The sequence below is a fragment of the Moschus berezovskii genome, chromosome 2 (assembly GCF_049115385.1).
Source record: "Moschus berezovskii isolate FMDL1 chromosome 2, NW_MosBer_1.0, whole genome shotgun sequence".
Lineage (NCBI taxonomy): Eukaryota > Metazoa > Chordata > Mammalia > Artiodactyla > Moschidae > Moschus > Moschus berezovskii.
Genome location: NC_142461.1, coordinates 46944659 through 46969458, shown reverse-complemented (window position 1 = coordinate 46969458; position 24800 = coordinate 46944659). Strand labels below are relative to the sequence as shown.

The following is a 24800-nucleotide window of genomic DNA, read 5'->3' as shown; positions in this document are numbered from 1 at the left end:
ATTTACAAATGAAACTGAGTCTGAGCTTTTCTTCGTGGGTAGATTTTTTAATTTCTTCACCTTTTAAAAATTAATTAATTATTTTTGGCAGCAGTGGGTCTTCATTGCTGCACAAGGGCTTTCTCTAGCTGTGGAGAATGAGGGCTACTCTCTAGATGAACAGATCTACAAAGTGACAATCTGAGTGATTGTCTATTTCTTCTTGAGTCAGTTTTGACAGTTTGTGTCTTTCTAGGAATTTGTCCATCTAGGTTATCTAATTTGTTGTAATATAATTATTCATAGTGTTCCTTTATAATCCTTTTGGTTTCTGTTGGATCAGTAGTAATGTACCCTATTTCATTTCTGAGTAATTTGGAATTTCTTTTCCTCTTGGTCAATGTAGCCAAAGATTTGCAATTTTTTTCACTTTTTCAAAAAATTATTTTTGGGGATTTCCCTGGTGGTCCACTGGTTAAGAATCCACCTGCCAATGCCATGGACACGGGTTTGAGCCCTGGTCTGTGAAGGCTCCACTTGCTTCAGGTCAACTAAGCCCAAGAGCAGCAACTACTGAAGCCCAGGCACTAGAGAGTGTGCTCGGCAACAAGAGAAACCACTGCAGTGAGAAGTCTGCACAACACAGCTAGAGAGTAGCCCCCACTCACTGCAACTAGAGAAAGCCTGAGCACAGCAATGAAGACCCAGCACAGTTAAAAAATAAATTAATTAATTAAATTATTAAAAATCAGCTTTTTTCTGGTTTAATTGATTTTCTCTATTGCTTTTCCATTCCACTTTAATCTGTATTATTTTCTTGCTTCTGGCTGCTTTAGATTTTGTTTGCTCTTCTTTTACCCATATCTTAAAGTGGAAAGTGAAGTGAAGTCACTCAGTCGTGTCCGACTCTTTGCAACCCCATGGACTGTTGCCTACCAGGCTCCTCCGTCCGTGGGATTCTCCAGGCAAGAGTACTGGAGTGGGTTGCCATTTAAGTTTAGGTCATTGACTTGAGATCATTCTTTTTGCTTAATATGGACATTTAAAGTTATAAATGTCTCTCTAAGCACTGCTTTAGTTCTACTTCCTAAGTTTTGAAATGTTATGCTTGATTTTCATTCACCTGAAAGTATTTTCAGATTTTTCTTTTGATTTCCTTTTTGACCCACTGGTTACTTAGAAGTGTGTTATTTATTTTCCACAGATTTGCTATTTATTTTCCACAGACTTATAAGTTTTACCCATTTTCCCTGTTATTGGCTTCTAATTTCATTTCACTGTGGTCAGAAAACATACTTTATATTATTTCTGTTCCTTAAAATTTATTGAGGTGTGTTTTTGAGCCTAGCAGATGGTATAGTCTGGATTATATTCCATGTGCACTTAAATGTATATTCCTATATAGTGATAATGTACATTCTATTGTTGGGTGGAGTGTTCTATGGCTGTCAGTTAGGTCTAGTTGGTTTATGGCATTGCTCAAGCCTTCTATTTTTCTTTTTGACTGTCTGTCTAGTTGTTCTGTCCATTACTGAAAGTAGAATATCAAAGTTTCCAACTGTCCTTGTTGATTCATCTATTTCTTATTTATTGTTGTAAGAACCACTGGACCTATGGAAGTCTCCATAGATTTTTTTATTTTTTAAAATCCAGTCTAGCAAACTTTCCTTTTGATTGGATCATTTAATCTATTTTAATTTAAGGTTATTATTGTTACAGCTGGATTTGCATGGCTCATTTTTCTTTTGGTTTTCTATTTGTCATGTCTTTCTTGTCCCTCTGTTCCTCTTTTGATGCTTTCTTTTGCATTAAGGAAATATATTCTAATAAAGCATCTTAATTTCTTTAATGATTTTTCACTATATATTTTTTGAATTGTTTCAGAGGTTGCTGTGAGGTTTACCATATATATCTTAATTTATCAGAAGCAGCTTTGGATTTACATTAGTTAATTCCAGTTTTATACAGAAACGTTACTCATATATAGCTCTACTCCCATCTTCCTGCTCCACCACCACTTTGTGATATTTTATTTTATATATATATATATATAAAGCATCAATTAATGTTGTACAACCAACAATACATTGTTATTATTCTACTTTACAGTCTGTAATCACTTCTTTATCCCAATGTAGCTTTTCTCCCACCCACCTCTTTTGTGCTATTATTGGCAAATACATTACACATATTAATTTTATGTTATAGGCACAATCATCCATTATATTTTTTTAATAAAAATTCATTTATACTGTCTCTTCTAATTATACAATATTCTTTTCTGATGTTTTATTTTTCTTTTGGTATAAATTTGAATTACTGTCTGGGATTACTGCTTTCAACCTGTTGTTTGCTTTCATCCTTTAGTATTTCTTGTAAGACACATCTACTAGCAAAAATTCTCTCAGTTTTTGTTTGTTTGGGAAACTATTTTACCTTATTTCACCAACTTATTTTCATAAGATTATTTCTTGGAGCATTTTGAATATGTTATGATATTGTCTTCTGGTTTCTCTTGTTTTTCCTTAAAAGTCCATTATTAATCTTACTGGCATTAACTTGTAAGTCATGAGTCATTTTTCTCTTGCTGATTTCAAGATTTCTTCCTTTGACTTTCAGCATTTTTGCTTTGTTGTGTCTGTAGATCTCTTGCATTCATCCCATTTGAAATTTGTTGAGTTTCCTAGATATATGAGATAGTTTTTCAATAAATTTAGAAAGTTTTTAGCCATTATTTCTTTGAATACTTTTTCGGTTCCTTCTTCACTCCCCTCTCCTTCTAGTACTCCTACTATGGACATGCTGGTGTGCTTAATGATGTCCACATTTTCTGAGGCTCTTTTTATTTTTCTCTGTTCTTGGGACCATAATCTCTATCTATCAATCTTCAAGATAGCTTATTCTTTCTTCTGCCAGTTTAAGTTTCATGTTAAGCCTCTAATAAAGTAATTTTAGTTATTGTACTTTTCAAATTCAGAAATTTCTGTTTGGTTCATTTCTATAATTACAGAGTCACATCCCTACTCTAGGGGCTGAATATATCTCTATTGATATTTCTATTTGGTATGACATTATCGTCATTCTTTAATGATGCTTTTCTTTAGTTTTGTGAACATGCTTATAATAGCTACTTTGAATTATTTTTCTGATAAATCCAACATCCTGTTGCTCTCAAAGGCAGTTTCTGTTGCCTGTTTTCCCAATGTTTGGGTCATACTTTCCTGTTTCCTTGCATGCCTCGTTAGAAACTGGACATTTTATTTTATATTTTAAATTTTTAAACAGTTTATTTTCTATTGGGATATAGCCAGTTAACAGTTTTGTGATAGTTTCAGTTGAACAGCAAAGGGACACAGGCATACATATATTTGTATCTATTCTCCCCCGAAACTCCCCTCCCATCCAGACTGCCACATAACTTTGATCCGCGTGCTATACAATAGGTCCTTGCTGGTTATCCATTTTAAATATAGAAGGGTGCACAGACCACTGGACATTTTAGATAGTATAGCAACTCCGGGTTCCTGTTTCCTCCTCACTCACCAGCCTCCACCAACCTCTTTCATTGTTGCGTGCATGCTTATTTATTTAGAGGCTGACTGGATTATTTTAGTGAAGTTTATCCCCTCCCACCCTCCAACCCCTTAAATTTTGCTAAACCTCTTCTGATGTTGTTGTCTGGTATTATAGAAATTCAAGTAGGGCTCTGGGAAATGGAATACTTCTATTTCCAGTTATTTTTGCAACTTTCCTGTAAGTTTAAATATATTTCTAGAAAAAGTTCATTTCAGAAACTTAAAAAAAAAATCAGAAGAAAAGTAGTTGAGGAACAAAGCATACAGCGCTTTTACATTTGCTATTTATTATTTTCCAGGACACCAGCAACAAAACTACTAGTGCTTGTTGCTAGAGACAACTGGAACTGCTCGGTAAGCAACCGCCCAGAGTTCATAGCAAACACGTAGGGAAGTAAAAAACAGGAAATAGCCGACAGGGGGGCTGTGGCCTGGCACCGGTTCTACTGGAAGGGCGGGTGAGTGGGGTCTCTGGGTCTAACACAGTGAATGTCGGACCATCAGACTTTTATAAAGTGAAAAGTTTTTATAGGATGAGAGACACGTCCAGAGAGAGGAAGGCCAGAGCGCTTGCGGACTGGACAGGAAAGCCACGTCTGCTTTCAGACTTTCGGTTTCTTTTTCTCCATCTTGCCTGCGGATTTTCAGGCGTCGGAGTGAAGTCTGGGTTGCAGCCAGAGGAGAGCCTCGCCGCAGGCTGGACGGTAGGTGCACCCCCCCGCCCCCCGCGCCACCCCAAGCCCCGACCCTCCCACGTTGCCTCTCGAGCTCACCCGGACTGGCGCTTCCTGGCACTGCGCCTGGGCGGGGGTGTGGGGCAGGGGGCAGGGGAGGGGTGGGACTTCTAGCAGGTGACTCAGTCCTGTAGAGAGAGAGAGATATATATAATGTTCATGAATTTTTAAGTTTTTAATTGGAGGACAATTGCTTTACAATGTTGTGTTGGTTTCTGCGGAGCAACAACCAAGAATCAGCCATAAGTATAGTACATCCGCTCCCTCTTGAGCCTCCCTCCTACCCTCCAGGCCCCCACCCCACCCCTCTAGGTCCTCACAGAGCGTGGGACTGAGCTCCCTGTGCTATACAGCAGCTTCCCACTAGCTGGTTTACACATCGTAGGGTATAAATGGCAATGCTACTCTCTCAGTTCCTCCCACCCTCTCCTTCCCCTCATAGATCTGTTGTCTTCGGTTTGCCCCCTGGGCCCCAGACCAGTTGGAGCGCCCTGCGCCCCCGATTCTCTGGAGGGCCGCCTGAGTCTCCCAAGATCCCAGGTACCGTCTGGGCGCGGTATCGCCCGGACTTAGAGACTCGCCCAACAATGAAGCCCCAGAACCGCAACTTTTGTGGCAGATCCCCAGTGTCTTGTAAACTTTGCTTAAGGACATCCCAAGGGTTGCTCCCTTCCGGGCGTGACCTGATGAAAAGATTGGCAGCCTTCCTTTGGCAAAGTTGATGAGAACTGGGACTTTCTGTGCGGTAGTGGGTATCTCCGTGGAAGCGACTGGTAGGACGGGAATTTTTACTCTTTTGCAATAGCCTGGTGAAGTAGGTTAGGGCTGCTGTTTCCTAAAGCAGTGTGTGATGTGTGTTTTGGCAAAGATGTGTGTTTTGGCAAAGATGTGTGTTTTGTGTGAAGAACAGCTTGCCTTAGGAAATTTCGCAATAACTGGTTGATAAGACTTTTTGTAGAGCCTTGAAATAAACTTGTTCCTACCTCCCCAGCTTTATCCCTTAAAAGGAACTGGGGAATGTCTGGTCAGGGCATATTTTTTAAAATATTAACAGTGGAAGGCAATAGAACAAAGGCCACTGAAATTCTGAACAAGTTTTTAGTTGAAGGTTACAGGAAGTAAGTTCAATGACGCCAAAGTTCCCCAATAGTTTCATTTGTTGACATTTGAATTTTGTTTACACACTGAGAGGTAGAACCAATAGGGAGATTGTTGGACACAAAACATGATGATTTAAAACTAAGACAGGGCTCTGAGGGCTGACCTGCTTCAGGTAAGAGTTTTCAGATAAGATAAACGGAGTTCTGGGTAATTTCCCTTCAGTGATTCCCCTGAATAATCTTTAAAAAGTTTATTTGGGAGAGCCAAAAAAAAAGAAAAAAGAAACTTGGCCTAACTCCAACACTTAAAAAAGAAACAAGACTCGGGTTTGTAAGGGAATTTTGAATGTGTTTGCCCTACAAAAGTTGCATTTTTAGTGTTAACACTTGTTCTACTTATAGCTTCTGGGTTGGACATCCTGATTAAAATGGCTTTTCCTAAGGACTTCATGTTTTATATTTGAAAGTGACATTTGCACTTGATTTAACACTGTTATTTATCATCTGGCACCTGCTCTTGAAGGTGAATCCACCTGCAGGCCTGCAGGGGCCCCTTGCCCCTGCCCCCTGGGAATCTTGCACAATTGGGGTGTTGCGGGGGGATAGTCGTGGGTAGTTTTTCTGAGTGTTGGCAGTGGACTTGTTCAAAACTGAAAAGGAAGTATACGTTTGGTCCCTGGGGTGACCTCAAGTCCCATTACCAGCAATGGCCATGCCCACTGTTGTCTTGGATTGAGACAAGTAATCCCCATCCCCCCAACCCTCCCGCCCAACGCCAGGTGGGTTCTTTGCCCACACAAGGGAGAGTCTACTGTCTGGAGGGACAGCATGTGAGGTGCACCTGTAGAGTTTTTAAGGTGTGGGGGCAAAGATTTCTGGAGCAGAAAGTTTGGTTTGGGCTGTGGTTTCTGGCAGGCTGCCAGGCAGGAAGTCCACAGGAGCTTAATGTTTGCCTTGGAAGCCACCGCTTGGTGCGTCAGAGTCTGTCCTCCAGTTTCTGTTCTGTCCCAAGTATAGTATGTCCCCAGAGTTCCATTCAGAGAGAATGTAGGTAAGTCCAGTTTGTTCCTAGGTCCAATAAAGTTAGCCTAGGTACCCAACTAACCCGATTGGCTATACAGTGGTGGTGGTGGTGGTTTAGCCGCTAAGTTGTGTCTGACTCTTGCGAACCCATGGACTGTAGCCTGCCAGGCTTCTCTGTCCATGGGAATTCTCCAGGCAAGAATACTGGAGTGGGTTGCCATTTCCTTCTCCATGGCTATACAGTACTGTACTGTTTATAATAATACTTTTCAAACAAATAATACATAACAAACACAAAACCAAAACTTTCTGTTTTGTTGTTGCTCTGAGGTAAATGATATAGTCATTAATCTTTTTTCTTCTTCTGTTTTTTAAATCATCCATTCCTCAGTTTCTTTTTTTTTTAATTTGTATTTTTTTATGATAGGCCAAGAATTCTTACTTTTTTTTCTTTTTAATTTTGACTGCACTGAATGGCATGTGGGATCTTGTTCCTCGACCAGTGATAGGTATGATCTCAGGTGGCCTCAGCCTGCAGTGACTTGTAAGGGGACTCTGTTCCCTAGCCAGAGATTGAGGCCGGGTCACAGCAATGAGAGCACCAAATCCCAGCCACCTGACCAGTGGTCAGTGACAAGGCCCTGGTCCTTTGGTTTTGAGGAAAAAAATTCCCACAAAGAAAGTAATGAAACAAGTTAAATATTTATTAGGAGGAAAAAGAGTACCATATGTGTAAATAGACGCACGGGCAGACTCAGAGTGAGAGTCCCTGAATCTTGCCCTTGTGGCAGTTTAAATCACTTTTATGAGGCATTTCTTCTGGTTTTCCTTTGGCCAATTATTTTGATTTGCCTGGTTCAGAGTCTGTATTTGGTATATCTCAGGATCCTCCTCCCATGTGTGTGCATGCAATCTTAGCTAAAATAGATTCTACCGCAGAGGTGTTTGGGTAGAATGTCTCTTGACCTTCTTCCCTTTTGACCCCTAAGGAGCCTTTCTGTTCATTTATAGTCTAAGAGGTCTCCTGACTTTGAGAATGAAAAATGTGTGGCCTGCACAGGGCCCAGCCTCCTCGCTGTCTCTATTTTTAAGGACTAAGTGATATATTGGAAGGAAAGTTATGACCAACCTAGATAGTATATTAAAAAGCAGAGACATTACTTTGCCAACAAAGGTCCGTCTAGTCAAGGCTATGATTTTTCCCGTGGTCATGTATGGATGTGAGAGTTGGAGTGTGAAGAAAGCTGAGCGCCAAAGAATTGATGCTTTTGAACTGTGGTGCTGGAGAAGACTCTTGAGAGTCCCTTGGACTGCAAGGAGATCCAACCAGTCCATTCTAAAGGAGATCAATCCTGGGTGTTCATTGGAAGGACTGATGCTAAAGCTGAAACTGCAATACTTTGGCCACCTCATGCGACTAGTTGACTCACTGGAAAAGACTCTGATGCTGGGAGGGATTGGGGGCGGGAGGAGAAGGGGATGACAGAGAATGAGATGGCTGGATGGCATCACCGACTCGATGGACATGAGTTAGAGTGAACTCCGGGAGTTGGTGATGGACAGGGAGGCCTGGCGTGCTGTGATTCATGGGGTCGCAAAGAGTCAGACACGACTGAGCGACTGAACTGAATTGAACTGATATCATTTATATAGTAAACATTATACGAGTCTATTCAGGAGATTTATGTGGGCTGGAATCATTCAGGAAGCCTCAAGGAGTAGAGAAACCTGAATTAGGCTTTGAGAAAAGTTTGCCTGTGTGCTCGTCATGTCCAGCTCTTTGTGACCCTTTGGACTATAGCCCGCCAGGCTACTCTGCGCATGTAATTTTCCAAGCAGTAATACTGGAGTGGGTTGCCATTTCCTTCTCCAGGGGATATTCCTGACCCAGGGATGGAACCCATGTCTCTTGAGTCTCCTGCATTGGCAGGTGGATTCTTTACCACTATGCCACCTGGGAAGCTGGAGAAAGGTTTAGATGTTAATTTATAGAGGTGGAGAATAAAGAGGACATTCCAGACGGAGGTAAATATTCTTCCAAAGTTACAGAGTTGGGACAGAGATTAAAGTATTAGGGAAGGAGTGGGGAACAGTCCAGCTAAATTTAGGGGTTTACCTGCTATGTAAGTTTTCTGTGGCTGCCCTCAGTCTTCCTTTCTTAATTGTCCTGCTATTCTTGTCTTAGAGTTTCTGTTCACAGGGAATGAATCTCCTATGACTTTACCCATGTTCCTCCTGCTTCAGAACCCAAGCCTCTTGCACTGAAAGCATAGAGTCGTAAACAGTGGACCTTCAGTGATGTTCCAAGGAAACATTTTGAATCTTACAGTACGGTACTTTGAAAGTACGGTAGCACAGTAAATAGCTGGCCTACAGGGGCTGGCATCAAGTGAATGTCCTGGGCTTGTGATTCTGTACTACTGTATTCGATACAGTGTGTGTCCTCAGTCACTCAGTCGTGTCCGACTCTGTGACACCATGGGGTGTAGCCACCAGGCTCCATTACCCATGGACTTTTCCAGGCAAGGATACTGGAGCAGGTTGCCATTTCCTACTCCAGGGAAGCTTCTCAAACCAAGGAATTGAACCTGTATCTCCTGCATTGGTTGGCAGATTCTTTACCACTGAGCTAACAGTGAAGCCCCCATGGAGCCTCACCCAGTTCTTAAACAACAGCATTGTTACCGCATAGAATTGTAAAAACTTCCTTTCACAAGCTCTGTCTCCTGGATCTGACAACCAGGTTCTAAGCTTGTTTCTTATTCTACCACCATCTCCATCTTGCTTCCTTGTAGATTATGTAAGGATGAGTAGGCATGACGTAAGTGCAGGCCTGCTGGGGCCCTGTAATGATGACCAGTCTGTTCAAGGCCTAGGAGGGTAAACTTGGCAGTCCTGGCCTGAACTCCACTACAACTTAATGTAGATGAGTGGGAGCTTACCACATATGACAGTACTCAAGAAGAAAGTAAGTAAGGGAGGGGAGATAATTTTGGGTGCTTGCGCTCTCTAGAGGAAGTTTGCCCTAGTGAAAATTTGCTTTGATTCAGGAGGAGTGGGCCACTGCATTAAGTAGTTTTCCGTGGTGACTCTGCTCATGTTTCAGTACAGTTAGATGACTCACCATCTCCTTTTGGTCTAGATTCTTTCTCCTTCTGGGATTCTTTCATTCCCCCATTTTCTTCAGCCCGTATCCAGCTATTGTGAATCAGAGAAGTGATGTGAGGTAATGTTATGTTGAAATTTGTAGGAGTTTCCATGAGAGTCATGGGGCTGAGCTTCATCAAAGAACTTTGTAAGATATACCTTCTAATTTTATGTCATTTTATAATTGAGATCAACTATAGTTTGTGGGCAATTTGCTACAATTGAAATGTATGATTGGGAAGCCAAATATAATAATTTTTAATGCATCCTCTTAGCCACTGATGGGCTTCCCTGGTGACTCAGTTGGTAAAGAATCTGCCTGCAATGTGGGAGACCGGAGTTCAATCCCTGGGTCGGTAAGATTCCCTGGAGAAGAGCATGGCAACCCACTCCAGTATTCTAGCCTGAAGAATCCCCATGGACAGAGGGGCCTGGCGGGCTACAGTGTGCAGGGGTTGCAGAGTTGACACGACTGAGAGACTAAGCACAGCACAGCCACTGATACATTATGTGATTAAAAGTATGCATTAAATATTAAATTAAAAAATGAAACATATGAAAAATTAAAAATGCGCAATAAATAATTCCAAATTGGAATGCATTTATGCTTCTGCTTCAGTACATGGTCTTCTAGACCATTTTTGCAGCATTCCAGAAACGAGGACCCACGTGATGATCTCTTACTAAACATGTCATTTTAAATATTGGGTACAAAATGGCATTTTGTGCACTGTCTTAGGGTTAAAATGCCTATGGATGGAGAAAAGCTGCTTTTGTTATATTGGCTGCTCAAATTGCCACACACAGAGCCCACATCCACAGGTTCTGTACACGAATGGAGGAGGAGGAGGGTGGGTCCTGTGTTGTTCGGTGCGTATGCACTGAACTCCTCTGACTTGGTCAGGATCATGTAACCCTTTCTTCTTTTATCTCTTTAGAAGCTTCTGGATGACTCTCTCAGGCACTTCATCTTTATATCTTAGTGGGGATTCCCAGACACCTGAAAGTTCCAGGTTTGCATGATGCTTTCTGCAGCTGGCAAGGCAGGCTTCTCCACGTTGCTACTCAGTTGTGTTGTACTGCTGGGAAATTACATTTGCTTGCATGCTGTGGCTCAGTGAACATGACCTTGCTTTCAGGCCGTGCCATGAGCAAAGCAGTACAAAGAAGGTAATATAAAGTGTGTCTGTCCTGGAATAGGTTTTAGTATGCTGGGAACCAGTCATACTGGCAGTTATGCTATTGGGAATGTTACGTGCTTTTGATACCAGATGGTTTGCGAGAAAAGCTGGCATTCTGTGAGAAACATTGAAAAGCCTGATAAAGTGACATTTTACTGTCACCTACTGGGGCTATGCTGGGTGCCACAAAGCTTTATATACATATTCTTTACCACTGAGCCAACAGTGAAGCCCCCATGGGGTCTCACCCAGTTTTTAAACAACAGCATTGTTACCACAAAGAATTGTAAAACCTTCCTTTCACAAGCTCTGTCTCCTGGATCTGACAACCAGGTTCTAAGCTTGTTTCTTATTCTACCACCATCTCCATCTTGCTTCCTTGTAGATTATGTAAGGATGAGTAGGCATGACGTAAGTGCAGGCCTGCTGGGGCCCTGTAATGATGACCAGTCTGTTCAAGGCCTAGGAGGGTAAAATTGGCAGACCTGGTCAGGACTCCACTACAACTTAATGTAGATGAGTGGGAGCTTACCACATATGACAGTACTCAAGAAGAAAGTAAGTAAGGGAGGGGAGATAATTTTGGGTGCTTGCGCTCTCTAGAGGAAGTTTGCCCTAGTGAAAATTTGCTTTGATTCAGGAGGAGTGGGCCACTGCATTAAGTAGTTTTCCGTGGTGACTCTGCTCATGTTTCAGTACAGTTAGATGACTCACCATCTCCTTTTGGTCTAGATTCTTTCTCCTTCTGGGATTCTTTCGTTCCCCCATTTTCTTCAGCCCGTATCCAGCTATTGTGAATCAGAGAAGTGATGTGAGGTAATGTTATGTTGAAATTTGTAGGAGTTTCCATGAGAGTCATGGGGCTGAGCTTCATCAAAGAACTTTGTAAGATATACCTTCTAATTTTATGTCACTTTATAATTGAGATCAACTATAGTTTGTGGGCAATTTGCTACAATTGAAATGTATGATTGGGAAGCCAAATATAATAATTTTTTAATGCATCCTCTTAGCCACTGATGGGCTTCCCTGGTGACTCAGTTGGTAAAGAATCTGCCTGCAATGTGGGAGACCCGAGTTCAACTCCTGCGTCAGTAAGATTCCCTGGAGAAGAGCATGGCAACCCACTCCAGTATTCTTGCCTGAAGAATTCCCATGGACAGAGGGGCCTGGCGGGCTACAGTCCACAGGGGTTGCAAAGAGTCGACACGACTGAGTGACTAAGCACAGCACAGCCACTGATACATTATGTATTTTCATATACATAATGTATCAGTGGTTAAAAGTATGCATTAAATATTAAATTAAAAAATGAGACATATGAAAAATTAAAAATGTGCAATAAATAATTCCAAATTGGAATGCATTTATGCTTCTGCTTCAGTACATGGTCTTCTAGACCGTTTCTGCAGCATTCCAGAAACGAGGACCCACGTGATGATCTCTTACTAAACATGTCATTTTAAATATTGGGTACAAAATGGCATTTTGTGCACTGTCTTAGGATTAAATTGCCTATGGATGGAGAAAAGCTGCTTTTGTTATATTGGCTGCTCAAATTGCCACACACAGAGCCCACATCCACAGGTTCTGTACACGAATGGAGGAGGAGGAGGCTGGGTCCTGTGATGTTCAGTGCGCATGCACTGAACTCCTCTGACATGGTCAGGATCATGTAACCCTTTCTTCCTTTATCTCTTCAGAAGCTTCTGGATGACTCTCTCAGGCACTTCATCTTTATATCTTAGTGTGGATTCCCGGACACCTGAAAGTTCCAGGTTTACATGCTGCTTTCTACAGCTGGCAAGGCAGGCTTCTCCACATTGCTACTCAGTTGTGTTGTATTGCTGGGAAATTACATTTGCTTGCATGCTGTGGCTCAGTGAACATGACCTTGCTTTCAGGCCATGCCATGAGCAAAGCAGTACAAAGAAGGTAATATAAAGTGTGTCTGTCCTGGAATAGGTTTTGGTATGCCGGGAACCAGTCATACTGGTAGTTATAGTTATGCTATTGGGAATGTTACGTGCTTTTGATACCAGATGGTTTGCGAGAAAAGCTGGCATTCTGTGAGAAACATTGAAAGGCCTGATAAAGTGACATTTTACTGTCACCTACTGGGGCTATGCTGAGTGCCACAAAGCTTTATATACATAATATGGTGATGGAACAAAGGAGCTACTGACCAAGTCTGGGTGAGTTCTTCCCAGAAAAGCTTTACATGTAGGAGACACTTCAGCTGGCCCTGCAAGCTGAGCATGGTTTTGCCAGGTAATCCAGGCAAAGGTGCAAAGGAGTGGGTAAGAACTCTGTGTTGAGGTTGGCTTGAAGCCAAATGTGCGAGGTGTGTGTTAATGAGAGGTAGAGGCAGGTGCCAGACCAGGAAGGGTCTTGAATGCAAAGAAAATTGGACCCTGTGATGAGAGATGAGGAGTCATTGAAAGGACTGAATTTAGGAAAGTGTTTGGTCCAAGCATGAACTTCAGAAAGTTCATTCTGATAGATCTCTTTGGAGATGGGGAGGCCACAGGCAGGAGGAACAGACAGACCAGCGTGAGAGATGGATGCTAGGGCACCCCCTCATTTAAGAAGCAGGTACAGAAAGAGTGCTGAGAGGTTGTAGAAGGATAGAGGGAGACAGTGTAAAATGTAGTGGTGTGAAGTCAGCCAAGGGAGAAGAATTTCAAGGAGGAGTATCAGAATTCTTGGGTGAAAAAAGACTTCCCCGTGACCACGGATTTGGCCACTAGGAGGCCACGAGGGCCTCTAGAAGAGTACCATCAGGGGAGGATACTAGGGTGAGGCGAGAGAGGCACTCATTTCAGGCCCATCATTTAAGGGGGTGTGAAAAATCAAGATAAGTACTATTTTAATGCAAAAGTTTGAAAAAATTGACATGAATGCCAAAAATTCATGATGAAGAAAATATCAGAATTCTCAATAAAGACAGTATCCACGTGAATGATGCTTCCTTTGTTTCAGTCTCCAGTTTGGCACTGAGTGTCACTGTATAAAGGATGCGGGGTGGAGGGGATACCAGTGGAGGCATCTTGAGTGAACTGAGACACTGAAGGACCTGAAACACGCATTGCTGTCTCTCCCTTTCTGAAACCTCAGCTTCACATGAAAGGAAAAAGAGTGAAAGACTGGTTAAGTCTAGGGGATCTCAGGCTGAAGGGGTTTTTTGTTTTCTTTATTTTTAAGATGGAAGAGACTGAACATGTTTACAAGCTGAAGGAGGAGGAGCCCCTGAAGGTAGAGAGAGGGTGGAGACAAGAGAGCAGATGGGGAGTGGATGGCCCAGGAAGGTATGGGACAGCAGCGGAAGGTGGGAGGTTGCAAGAGATCACTCGATCAACTGCAAGGTCAATCGACGAGAAGTGGCTCTAGTGTGGTGTTTGGATAGAAGAAAGCTGTGAGGGTGGAAGGGGTGAAGGGGCTTTTGAAAGGAGCTGACCGCAGTCCTGAAATAGCATGCCAAGCAGCAGTAAGGGGTTAGCTGATGTCGAAAACCACAAGAGTGTGGGATGATTTCCCCCCTCCATTCAGCACGACTTCTACTCTAAATTTGTGAGTGGTGGATGCTCACCATCTGAGGATGGGATGCTGGCGTGACCATCCCGGTTTGCCAATGAGGAGTTTTGGGGACAATGGAAATTTTAGTGCTCAAACTGGAAAGTTCTGGCATACCAAGGTATTGCAGAGCTGGCGGTGAGGAGGCAAAAGGGCAAGAGAACTGAGGTGCTAGCCAGAAAAGGGCTTGTAGCCCTTGCTTCTAGGTCCTATCTGGGGAGCTAAGAAAGTGAGGCCGTTGCCTTGAAACGAATTCTGAAACTCTATTCACTCATTCAAATACTAATTGAGTGCTTCCTAGGAGTCAGGCACTGGGGTCCGTGCAGAAGATCTAACCGCAAAGAAGACAACAATGTTCTCATGGAATATCCTTCTGTCAGTTGGTGTCAGTTGGTGCTCAGGACCTGTTCTCACTTAGGTCTAGAGAGTGGAAAACCACAAACTGCATTTCCCAGACTCCTTTACAACCAGTATGTGAATTAAGGTACATGTGGGCACGATCTGTAAACAAGTGGAGGAGGGACCAAGTAGCTGGCTGCTCTTGTTGGTTTCCCTGCTGGCCAGCATGGCGGTGTTTGAGCAGCACATTGTTGAGTCCAGTCACCAGCTGTGGGGACAGAGGAGGAAGATGGGGGGCTGATCAGCCCTCTGATCTTGGAATCATTGACTGAGCTGTTCTTTTTTTTTTTTTTTTAAGATTTCTTTATTTTGTTTTTGGCTGTGCTGGGTCTTCCTTGCTGGATGCGGGCTTTCTCTAGTGGTGGTGAGCGGGGGCTACTCTTTGTTGTGATGTGCAGGCTTCTCATTGCAGTGGCTTTTCTTGTTGCAGAGCACGGGCTCTAGGGCACATAAACTTTAGTAGTTACAGCCATGGAATTAGTTGCTCCTTGGCCTGTGAGATCTTCCCGGACCAGGGATCGAATCCGTGTTCTCTGCATTTGGCAGGAGGATTCTTAACCACTAGGCAACCAGGGGAGCCCTGAGGTGTTCTTTAGCTCTATGCTACTGTTGACAGCCTCCTGCATCCCCACTGCCTTGGCCAAGACGAGGTCTTTCTGGGAGCCCTGGGAATCTTTCTCAGAAGCTCAGTTAGGAGACCATTCCTCAAGCCCTTACAGCATTTTTGTAAGCACCTGTATCCACCTATATCAATGTTTTTCTACTGGAGTGATTTCTTCTTCTAGAAGCTGATACTCTCTCCCTTTCCATTAACCAGTGGAAAGGAACCCTCATGACTTACATCTGCTTTATTTGGTGTATTCAGTGATCATTCGCAACTAGTTGAGAAGTGAAACTGGAACTGCTCTGACTCTGAAGGTGGGGGACAGTTTGTACCATTGTGGAAATTTTGTGTGGGTGAGGACACGAAGGAGAGACAGTCATTAAATTAAAGTTTGCCAGAGAGGGGGTGACAGAAAGGGGAATTCCTTAAAAATTCTAGAAACACACACATCGCTGGCAGTTTTGCCCTGCTGGGAAAGATGAATGACTTAAGACAGTGGGCGTGAAAGAAGACTAACAGAAGTCTCGGTCAGTCCGGAGGGCTGGGTGGTTGAAAGGAGGAGAGAGAAAGAATTGGGCCTGGACAGCTCCTTTGTCTCTGAGTGAGGTGAAGCCATTGACTTCAGAGGAGGTGTGTGGTGCTGAACTAGGACGCTCAGGCAGGACAGGGCTGGTAAGTAATGAGCACTTTCCTTTCACCAAACTCTAAAGAACTCATTCTACCTGCCACCCTCCTCCCCATCCCTTCTACCCTATCTTTTAAAAATATATAATTATTCGTTTTTGGCTGTGCTGGGTCTTCATTGCTGACTTTTCTCTTGTTTCAGAGAGCAGGGACTATTCTCTAATTGCTGTGCATGGGCCTCTCATTGAGGTGGCTTCTCCTATTGCAGAGCATGGGCTCTCCGACACTTGGGCTTCAGTAGTTGGAACATGTAGACTCAGTAGTTGCAGCTCCAGGGCTCTAGAGCACAGGGGCTTAGTTGCTTCGTGGTATGTGGGATCTTCCCAGATCAGGGATCAAACCCAAGCCTCCTGCATTGGCAGGCGGATTCTTCACCACTGAGAAACCAGGGAAGCCCCCCTTCAACCCTATATCTTGAATCATGTTAAATAAAATCGGACTTGTTCTTTTTGATGTTAACTTTGGGATGCTTCTAGGCTTTCTTGTTCTAAGGATTGTCTATGCATACACCAAAAAAGCTCTGAAAGCATTTTCAATGCTATGAGATAGTTTCTATACGGCATGCTCTGGTTGTTTTTATGCAGTACTTGTTAACTGAACTGGTAAGGGCTAAATGCAGTAGAGAGAGAGAGAGAAACTCCTTTTTTTAGTTCAAGAACGTATAGGGTTTCCTTTTGGCTAATTATTGTCTTCTAATTTTATTGCACTGTGGTCAGAGAATGTGGTCAGAGGTATATTTATTTTACTGTCTGTATATCTATTGCTGAGCTTATATAGTAAAATATTACAAATTTAGTCACTTTCCCTCTGTATTTTTATCTAGTGACGTTCTGTTAATCCCACAACAGAAACCACTTTTCTGTGTTAATTATTTATTATTACTATATGTTTTAATATTTTTAATACACATATCCATAAACAATATATGGTATTGTTACTAACATTTAGGGTCTTAATGTAAGTTGAGAGTGCTCAGCATGTGTGCATGCTCAGCTGCTCAGTCGTGTCCAGCTCTTTTGCCACCCCATGGACTCTAGCCTATGAGGCTCCTCTGTTCATGGGATTTCTGAGGCAAGAATACTGGTGTGGGTTGCCATTTCCTTTCCAGGGGATCTTCCCGACCCAGGGATTGAATCTACATCTCTTGTGGCTCCTGCATTGACAGGTGGATTCTCTACCGCTGAACCACCTGGGAAACCCCAAATTATTACTAACATTTAAGATCTTCAGTTCAGTTCAGTTGCTCAGTCGTGTCCGACTCTTTGTGACCCCACGAACCGCAGCATGCCAGGCCTCCCTGTCCATCACCATCTCCCGGAGTTTACCCAAACTCATGTCCATTGATTCGGTGATGCCATCTAACCATCTCATCCTCTGTCATCCCCTTCTCCTCCTGCCTTCAATCTTTCCCAACATCAGGGTCTTTTCAAATGAGTCAGCTCTTTGCATCAGGTGACCAAAATTTTGGAGTTTCAGCTTCAACATCAGTCCTTCCAATGAACACTCAGGACTGATCTGCTTTAGGATGGACTTGTTGGATCTCCTTGCAATCCAAGGGACTCTCTTCTGTGCTCAGCTTTCTTTATGGTCCAACTCTCACATCCATACTTGATCACTGGAAAAACCATTGCCTTGACTAGGTGGACCTTTGTTGACAAAGTAATGTCTCTGCTTTTTAATATGTCCCTAGGTTGGTCATAACTTCCCTTCCAAGGAGTAAGCCTCTTTTAATTTCATGGCTGCAGTCACCATCTGCAGTGATTTTGGAGCCCCCCCAAAATAAAGTCAACCAGTGTTTCCCCATCTATTTTCCATGAAGTGATGGGACCAGATGCCATGATCTTAGTTTTCTGAATGTTGAGCTTCAAGCCAACTTTTTCACTCTCCTCTTTCACTTTCATCAAGAAGCTCTTTAGTTCTTCTTCACTTTCTGCCATAAGGGTGGTGTCATCTGCATATCTGAGGTTACTGATATTTCTCCCAGCGATCTTGATTCCAACTGTGCTTCTTCCAGCCCAGCGTTCCTCATGATGTACTCTGCATATAAGTTAAATAAGCAAGGTGACAATATACAGCCTTGACGTACTCCTTTTCCTATTTGGAACCAGTCTGTTGTTCCATGACCAGTTCTAACTGTTGCTTCCTGACCTGCATACAGGTTTCTCAAGAAGCAGGTCAGGTGGTCTGGTATTCCCATCTCTTTCAGAATTTTCCACAGTTTATTGTGATCCACACAGTCAAAGGATTCGGCATAGTCAATAAAGCAGAAATAGATGTTTTTCTGGAACTCTCTTGCTTTTTCGATGATCCAGCGGATGTTGGCAGTTTGATCTCTGGTTCCTCTGCCTTTTCTAAAACCAGCTTGAACATCTGGAAGTTCACAGTTCACATATTGCTGAAGCCTGGCTTGGAGAATTTTGAGCATGACTTTACTAGCGTGTGAGATGAATGCAGTTGTGCGGTAGTTTGAGCATTCTTTGGCATTGCCTTTCTTTGGGATTGGAATGACCTTTTCCAGTCCTGTGGCCACTGCTGAGTTTTCCAAATTTGCTGACTTATTGAGTGCAGCACTTTCACAGCATCATCTTTTGGGATTTGAAATAGCTCAACTGGAATTCCATCACCTCCACTAGTTTTGTTCATAGTGATGCTTCCTGAGGCCCACTTGACTTCACATTCCAGGATGACTGGCTCTAGGTGAGTGATCACATGATATGATATGCATGCTTTAGCAACTTTTTGCTTTAGCAGAAATATTTGTTTTATTTTTTGTCTGTTTGTGAGATTCATTCATAGTTCTTCATTTTTCATGGCTGTATTGTATTTTACAAAGGACTGGGACATTTTATTCAGTCTCTTTTAATAGACTTGTAGGTGGTTAGCATTATTTTGCACTAAGATTTACTGATGCTTGGAACATTATGTACATGTCTTGGTAATCTAAGAATTTTAAAAACATATTTATTTAGGAATAAAATTTTCATATCATAGAGTAACATATGCTTACATCTTTACCAGGTATTGCCAACTTGTTCTTTAAAGTGGCCAAATCAATTTATAATTCCTCTAGCAATGTGTAAAGTTTCTAATTTCACTGTATTTTCTCTGACATGTAGTAACAGATTTGACCAATGTGAAATAATATCTCACTGTAGTTTAAATTTGCATTTCTCTGAATACTATTTTGCCTTCAATATCTTTTCATATGGTTTGTGGCTGTTTGGGGTTTCTTCTTCTGGGAATTGCCTATTGCCTATTTTCACCTTGGGTTGCTTGTCATATGCTTATTGATTTGCAGAAATGCTTTCCATATTCTGGCTGCTGCTGCTAAGTCAGTTCAGTTGTGTCCGACTCTGTGCGACCCCATAGACCGCAGCCCACCAGGCTCCCCCATCCCTGGGATTCTCCAGGCAAGAACACTGGAGTGGCTTGCCATTTCCTTCTGGCTACGTCTTACAAAATGACTTTTTTATTTGTAGGTTGTAATGTTCTTGGAGAATCTTTTCTAGACATTTTATGTCCAGGACTTTACTACTTGTGGAATTGGCTTGTAAATGGTATGAGCAAAGGATCCCAGTTTATCCTCTTTGTATGTATGGAAAACTAGTTGTCTCAGCACCCTTTCTGGACGTTAATGTCCTTTTGCTCTGATTTACAGGACCACCTTAGTCATCAGTGTATGGATTTATTCCTGAGTTCTCATCTGTGTATTAGTTGTTCTATTACCTATTCCTGTGTCATATTAGTATACATTTATAATAAATCTTGATATCTGGTAAGGCAGCTTCATTCAACTGGTTGTTCTTAAAGCTTGTACTGGCTATTCTTGGCCCTTCTTCTCCATATAAACTTAAAAATCAGCTTGCCACGGTCCATGGCAAAATTTTTTCGGTGTTTGATTGGACTTAAATTTATATAAATTCATTTGGGAACTGATATCCTGATGATATTGAATCTTCTCTCCATGATTATCATACATTTCTTCAGTTATCTTTGTCTTAACTGATGTCTCCCTTAAAGTTTTATAATTTCTTCTTTACTGTTTTGTGTATCTTTTGAAAGATTTTTTCTGTATGCTGTATGACTGTTTTTAGTTCGTATAGTATCTTTTTTTAGATAGTGTCTTTTTTAAAAAAATTACATTTTCTTGCTATTTTTTGCTAATGGATAGAGATATAATTGACTTTCATTTATTAATCATTTATATCCAAGCGTTAACCTCTTATGAATTCTAGGATTTTATCTGTTGGTATACTTGGGTTTCCTATGTAGAAAGTCTTACTGCCTGTGAAGATTGATAGTTTGTTCTTTGGTTCCTATGCTTATGCTCTAATTAAAGTTTTTTCTTACTTTAGTGCTAAGCTATATCCTCCAGGACAGTGTTGAATAGAAGGGGTGATCATGCTTGTCTTGAGTCTCATTTTTAAGGGAATGTTGCTAACGTGTCACCACTAAGTATAATATTTGCTGCTGACTTCTTTTTCTCATATTAATAATTGCTATTAAACCTTTTATAAATTGCTGTCTCATAAGTCCCTTGCTTTAAATCCATAGATCATTGATTTTAGAGAACTCACATCTTTATTATATTCAGTCTCCATACTCACAAGCAAGCTAAAACTATTTATCTAGGTCTTTTTAAATGTCTTTCCAATAATGTTTTATATCTTTTTTTCTGTTAATGTTTTGTGTATATTTGTTAGACTCATTCCTACATGTTCTCTGTTTTTATACTATTGTATATGGCACATCTTAAACAGCTTATCACTGGTTTTTAGCTGTTTTTTCTTTTTGCCTTCCTACAAATTTACTTTGTTACATGCTCAACTGTATATTTGAGCAAACATTTTTTATGTTTTCTTTAGCATTTCAGTGTGTATTATAGTCATTTCTTCCAGATTATCTAGTGCACAGTTTCTCAGTTTTGGCACTGTTTCACTTAGGGCTGAACTTTGTTGAGGGGAATATGCATTGTGTAATATTTAGCAGCATCCCTAGCCTCTTGTCTTGTAGATGCCAATAACTCCACCTGGTTTTGATGGCCAAAATGACTCAAATTGACCAAAAATTGTCAAATGTCCCTGAAGAGCAAAAACTGCCCCTGATTAAGAACCATTGAGTTGACCTGTCAAATTTCAAAAATTGCCCTTATCTTCTTGAACCTTTGAAGATACTTATATTTTTTCTGTTTTTATTTTTTAGATTAATTTATTTTAATTGGAGGCTAATTTCTTTACAGTGTTGTGGTGGTTTTTTCCATATATTGACATGAATCAGCCATGGGTGTACATGTGGCCCCCATCCTGAACCCCCCTCCCTCCTCTCTCCCCACCCCATCCCTCAGGGTCATCCCAGTGTACCGGCTTTGAGTGCCTTGTTTCATGCATTGAACTTGAACTGGTCACCTATTTCTCATATGGTGATATACATGTTTCAGTGCTATTCTCTCAAATCATCCCACCCTCGCCTTCTCCTACAGAATCCAAAAGTCTGTTCTTTATATCTGTGTCTCGTGCTGTCTCGCATATAGGGTCATTGTTACCATCTTCCTAAATTCCATATATACGCGTTAATATTCTGTATTAGTGTTTTTCTTTCTGACTTACTTCACTCTGTATAATAGGCTCCAGTTTCATCCACCTCATTAGAACTGATTCAAATGTGTTCTTTTAAATAGCTGAGTAATATTCCATTGTGTGTATGTACCACAGCTTCCTTATCCATTCATCTGCAGATGGATATCTAGGTTGCTTCCATGTCCTGCCTATTGTAAACAGTGCTGTGATGAACATTAAGGTACACATGTCTCTTTCAATTTTGATTTCCTCGTTGTGTATGCCCGGCAGTGGGATTGCTGGGTCATATGGCAGTTCTCTTTCCAGTTTTTTAAGGAATCTCCATACTGTTCTCCATAGTGGCTGTACTAGTTTGTATTCCACCAACAGCATAAGAGGGTTCCCTTTACTCTGCACTCTCCAGCATTTATTGTTTGTAGACTTTCGGATAGCAGCCATTCTGACTGGCGTGAGATGGTACCTCATTGTGGTTTTGATTTGCATTTCTCTGATAATGAGTGATGTTGAGCAGAAGATACTTATTTTTAAACTCTTTCAGATACAGGTTCCTAGTATGTGAGTTTCACTTTGTCTACTGTCATGGTGCCTTTTTTGTTTATGCAGGTGATTTTTAATCATGAACTCACCTTCAGCAGAATATATGTCTCATATCCTCTGGTTTGGGAAGGTGACCTTATGGGGGTGGCTTGGGCTTTGCCTCTGAAGACCTTACTGAACTTCCTTAGTCTGAAAGTAGTTTTTATGTTAATTTCTTGGTTTGGGATTAAAAGAAACTGTAGCAAAGTAGTGAGTATTTGGACTGTAGCCCTACTTCTCCCTTTCATGCTCCCTTCTTTCAAGTGCCAATCACTGCTAGCCTGAGTTCACTGTCCCCAACACTGCCCCAACACATAAGCACTGGTATTTTGCTGCATCTGGTTGGCCTTGGTCAGCACAGGATCTGTAGTTTTCCTTTTGATATTTTCTTTGACTCTGCCAGATGCTACCACTGAGTAATTTGGATTTTGCTGCCAAACTATACTTCCATTAGTACAGAGGGAAGACAGCATGCCAGTTCTCTTGCTGAGTGTGCGTGACTGGCAGAAGGCAGCCTTGGGTATAATGGCTAGAGGAAACGAACTGAGCCTATTATATTTTAAGAAGCAATTATCTAATTTTGTTAACTCTTGATGGTATTATTATATCATTGATGGTTATGAATTATAAAAATTACTGTTTTTAAAAAGAGGGAATTGAACATTTCATTTCTAATAGCTCTGTTTGGTTCTTTTTCAGTATGTTAATGTACGTAACATCGCATTTCTTTCTTTTTTTTTTAATAGTTTTATTTACTTTTGGCTGTGCTGACTTTTCTCTAGTTGCAGCATGAGGGAGCTACTCTCTAGTTGCTTCTCACTGCAGTGGCTTCTCTTGTGGTGGAGCAAGGCTCTAGGGCTCACAGGCTTCAGTAGTTGCAGGGCATGGGCTCAGTAGTTGCGACTCCCAGGCTCTAGAGCACAGGCTCCATAGTTGTGGTGCATAGTTGCTCCACAGCACGTGGAATCTTCCTATCAGGGATCAAGCCTGTGTCTTGGATTCTTTGCCACTGAGCCATCAGGGAAGCCCCTCATTTCTTCTTGTGTTTACTTATTTTATACTTTCTAGTGTAAATATTTTATAGATTAATTTATAATAATAGCAACTGCGGAATTATGACTTTTAATGAATAGAAAAAGAACTTGCCTTCCTTTTTTGGAAACTAGAAGTTAGGTTTAAAGTCCTGTTAGCCCATGAGTAGAGTACAGATTTAGCCTCTGCAAAACACATGAAATTAGCATTGAGCTTTCAGATTAGAAAAATAATGAAGTAGTCTGAATACCAGTTTTTCTACTTTGAGTAAACAATCATTTTAAATTTCATTTCTCCAGTTATTCAGAATGGCTGTGTTTAAGTGAGGCTTCGATGAATGAGCATGGGATTGGCATAGACACATTTATACTTATTAACAAGCCTACATTAACTAAAGTGTCTATTTTATTAAAAACTAACCCTTTTAGACTATTGAGAGGAAAGCTAGTGTGAAAGGTATGCATGAGTGGCTTATTTTAAAATAAGGTATTTAAAATTTTTTAAAAATGAAATTTTAAATAAACATAATTTTGTTAATTTCAGACACTAAAGTACTCGTTAATATTTCCATTGGTGGGGAACTCCCGAACTCTAGGGAAATTGTGCGTCCTCTAAGACTCTTTCAATTTTTCTTTTATTTGACAGCAAGGGCTATTTAACATCACATGTATCCCTTTTGGCTTTAACTGCCAGGAAGCTTGGGATACATTCAGAGTCTGCTAAAATCTGTTTAGGCCTTTCTGGCCTGCATATTTGCATTGTATTCTTTATCCCTCCACCTCATTTTGACTTTCTAATCTAATTATTTTCCTCCTTGTTCTCATATAAATTTTTTTCTACTTATGTGTTTGTTGTAAGATGCCTCATCTTTTGTAACCCGAGATTGTATATCAATAAATAAAATAGAATCAGTGTTCCTTTCAGTAAATCCTGCTAGTTTAATACACGTGTACACAAATATGCAGCAACAGTTATCAACCTACAATTAGATTATTTTCCAATTATTTTTTGCTAAGATTAGCTTTTAATCTGAAATGTTCTCTGCTAGAAACTGACAGGGTATTGTACCAGAATGTAAGAGCTTATTTAAAATAAAATATGGCCATGAAACTTTAAACAGTGATCCCCATTTATAACTTAAATTTTGAAAGAAAATAGGTTGAGTTCCAATGGAAGAGGTTAAGAATACACCCATGGCATGAACACCCCACCCGATTCCTGGATCTTTCTGCAGATCTGCTCAACCTCCTTTTTTTCCGCTGATGCAGTCAGCAATGCTAGTGATAATTGCTGTCCAGCGATGTGTTGTGAGTGTGGGCTTCTGACCCTCCTATGGGGCTCAGGGTCCAAAGAGGTGATAAAAACTTGGCAAGGCTTACGTTCAGACATGGTGACGGGTCCTGTGAGCATTCATGATGACACTGTGTAAAGTGCCTGTGACTTTGGGAGGATGGCAGCAGGTGTGAATGAGGGGGTTCCAAGTAAGAGAACAACTGGAAAAAAAAAAAGGGTAAGATAGAGACAGAAACTGGTTTTCTCCCATCATTTTTGACACCTTGCAGAGTCCCCTTTGCTAAGATTTGTGTTTGTTCAAGCCTACGGGAGTTCACCAAAAAG

General features: G+C 41.3%; 2 protein-coding genes across 6 annotated transcripts in view; one reads left to right on the top strand and one right to left on the bottom strand.

The window, feature by feature from the left end:
* Positions 1-4031: 4031 nt before the first annotated feature.
* On the bottom strand, positions 4032-5047 carry LOC148778529 (uncharacterized). The gene is made up of 2 exons (XM_088828385.1): positions 4833-5047; positions 4032-4416 (listed from the first exon to the last, which is right to left on the bottom strand). The coding sequence occupies exons 1-2, from the start codon at positions 4940-4942 to the stop codon at positions 4032-4034; spliced, it is 495 nt and encodes a 164-aa protein (XP_088684511.1). The 5' UTR covers positions 4943-5047.
* The window catches only part of CFLAR (CASP8 and FADD like apoptosis regulator), a 54648-nt gene continuing 33969 nt past the window's right edge, over positions 4122-24800 (top strand). The window contains exons 1-2 of one of the 5 annotated variants that reach the window (XM_088828359.1): positions 4122-4258; positions 4731-4828. The gene's annotated coding sequence lies outside the window, so the exon portion shown is untranslated. Of the gene's footprint in view, positions 4259-4730; positions 4829-10657; positions 11298-15134; positions 15988-24800 lie in introns of those variants that run through there. The other 4 variants (XM_055397130.2, XM_055397132.2, XM_088828366.1 and 1 more) reach the window with 4 other exon arrangements.

Bases quoted from the DNA above. Each gene is read 5' to 3' on its own strand.
- LOC148778529 (XM_088828385.1), bottom strand. From the start codon at position 4,942: ATGTCCTTAAGCAAAGTTTACAAGACACTGGGGATCTGCCACAAAAGT. The intron at 4,417-4,832 runs GTACCTGGGATC...CTCTCTCTACAG, and splicing joins GGCGATACCGCGCCCAGACG to GACTGAGTCACCTGCTAGAA.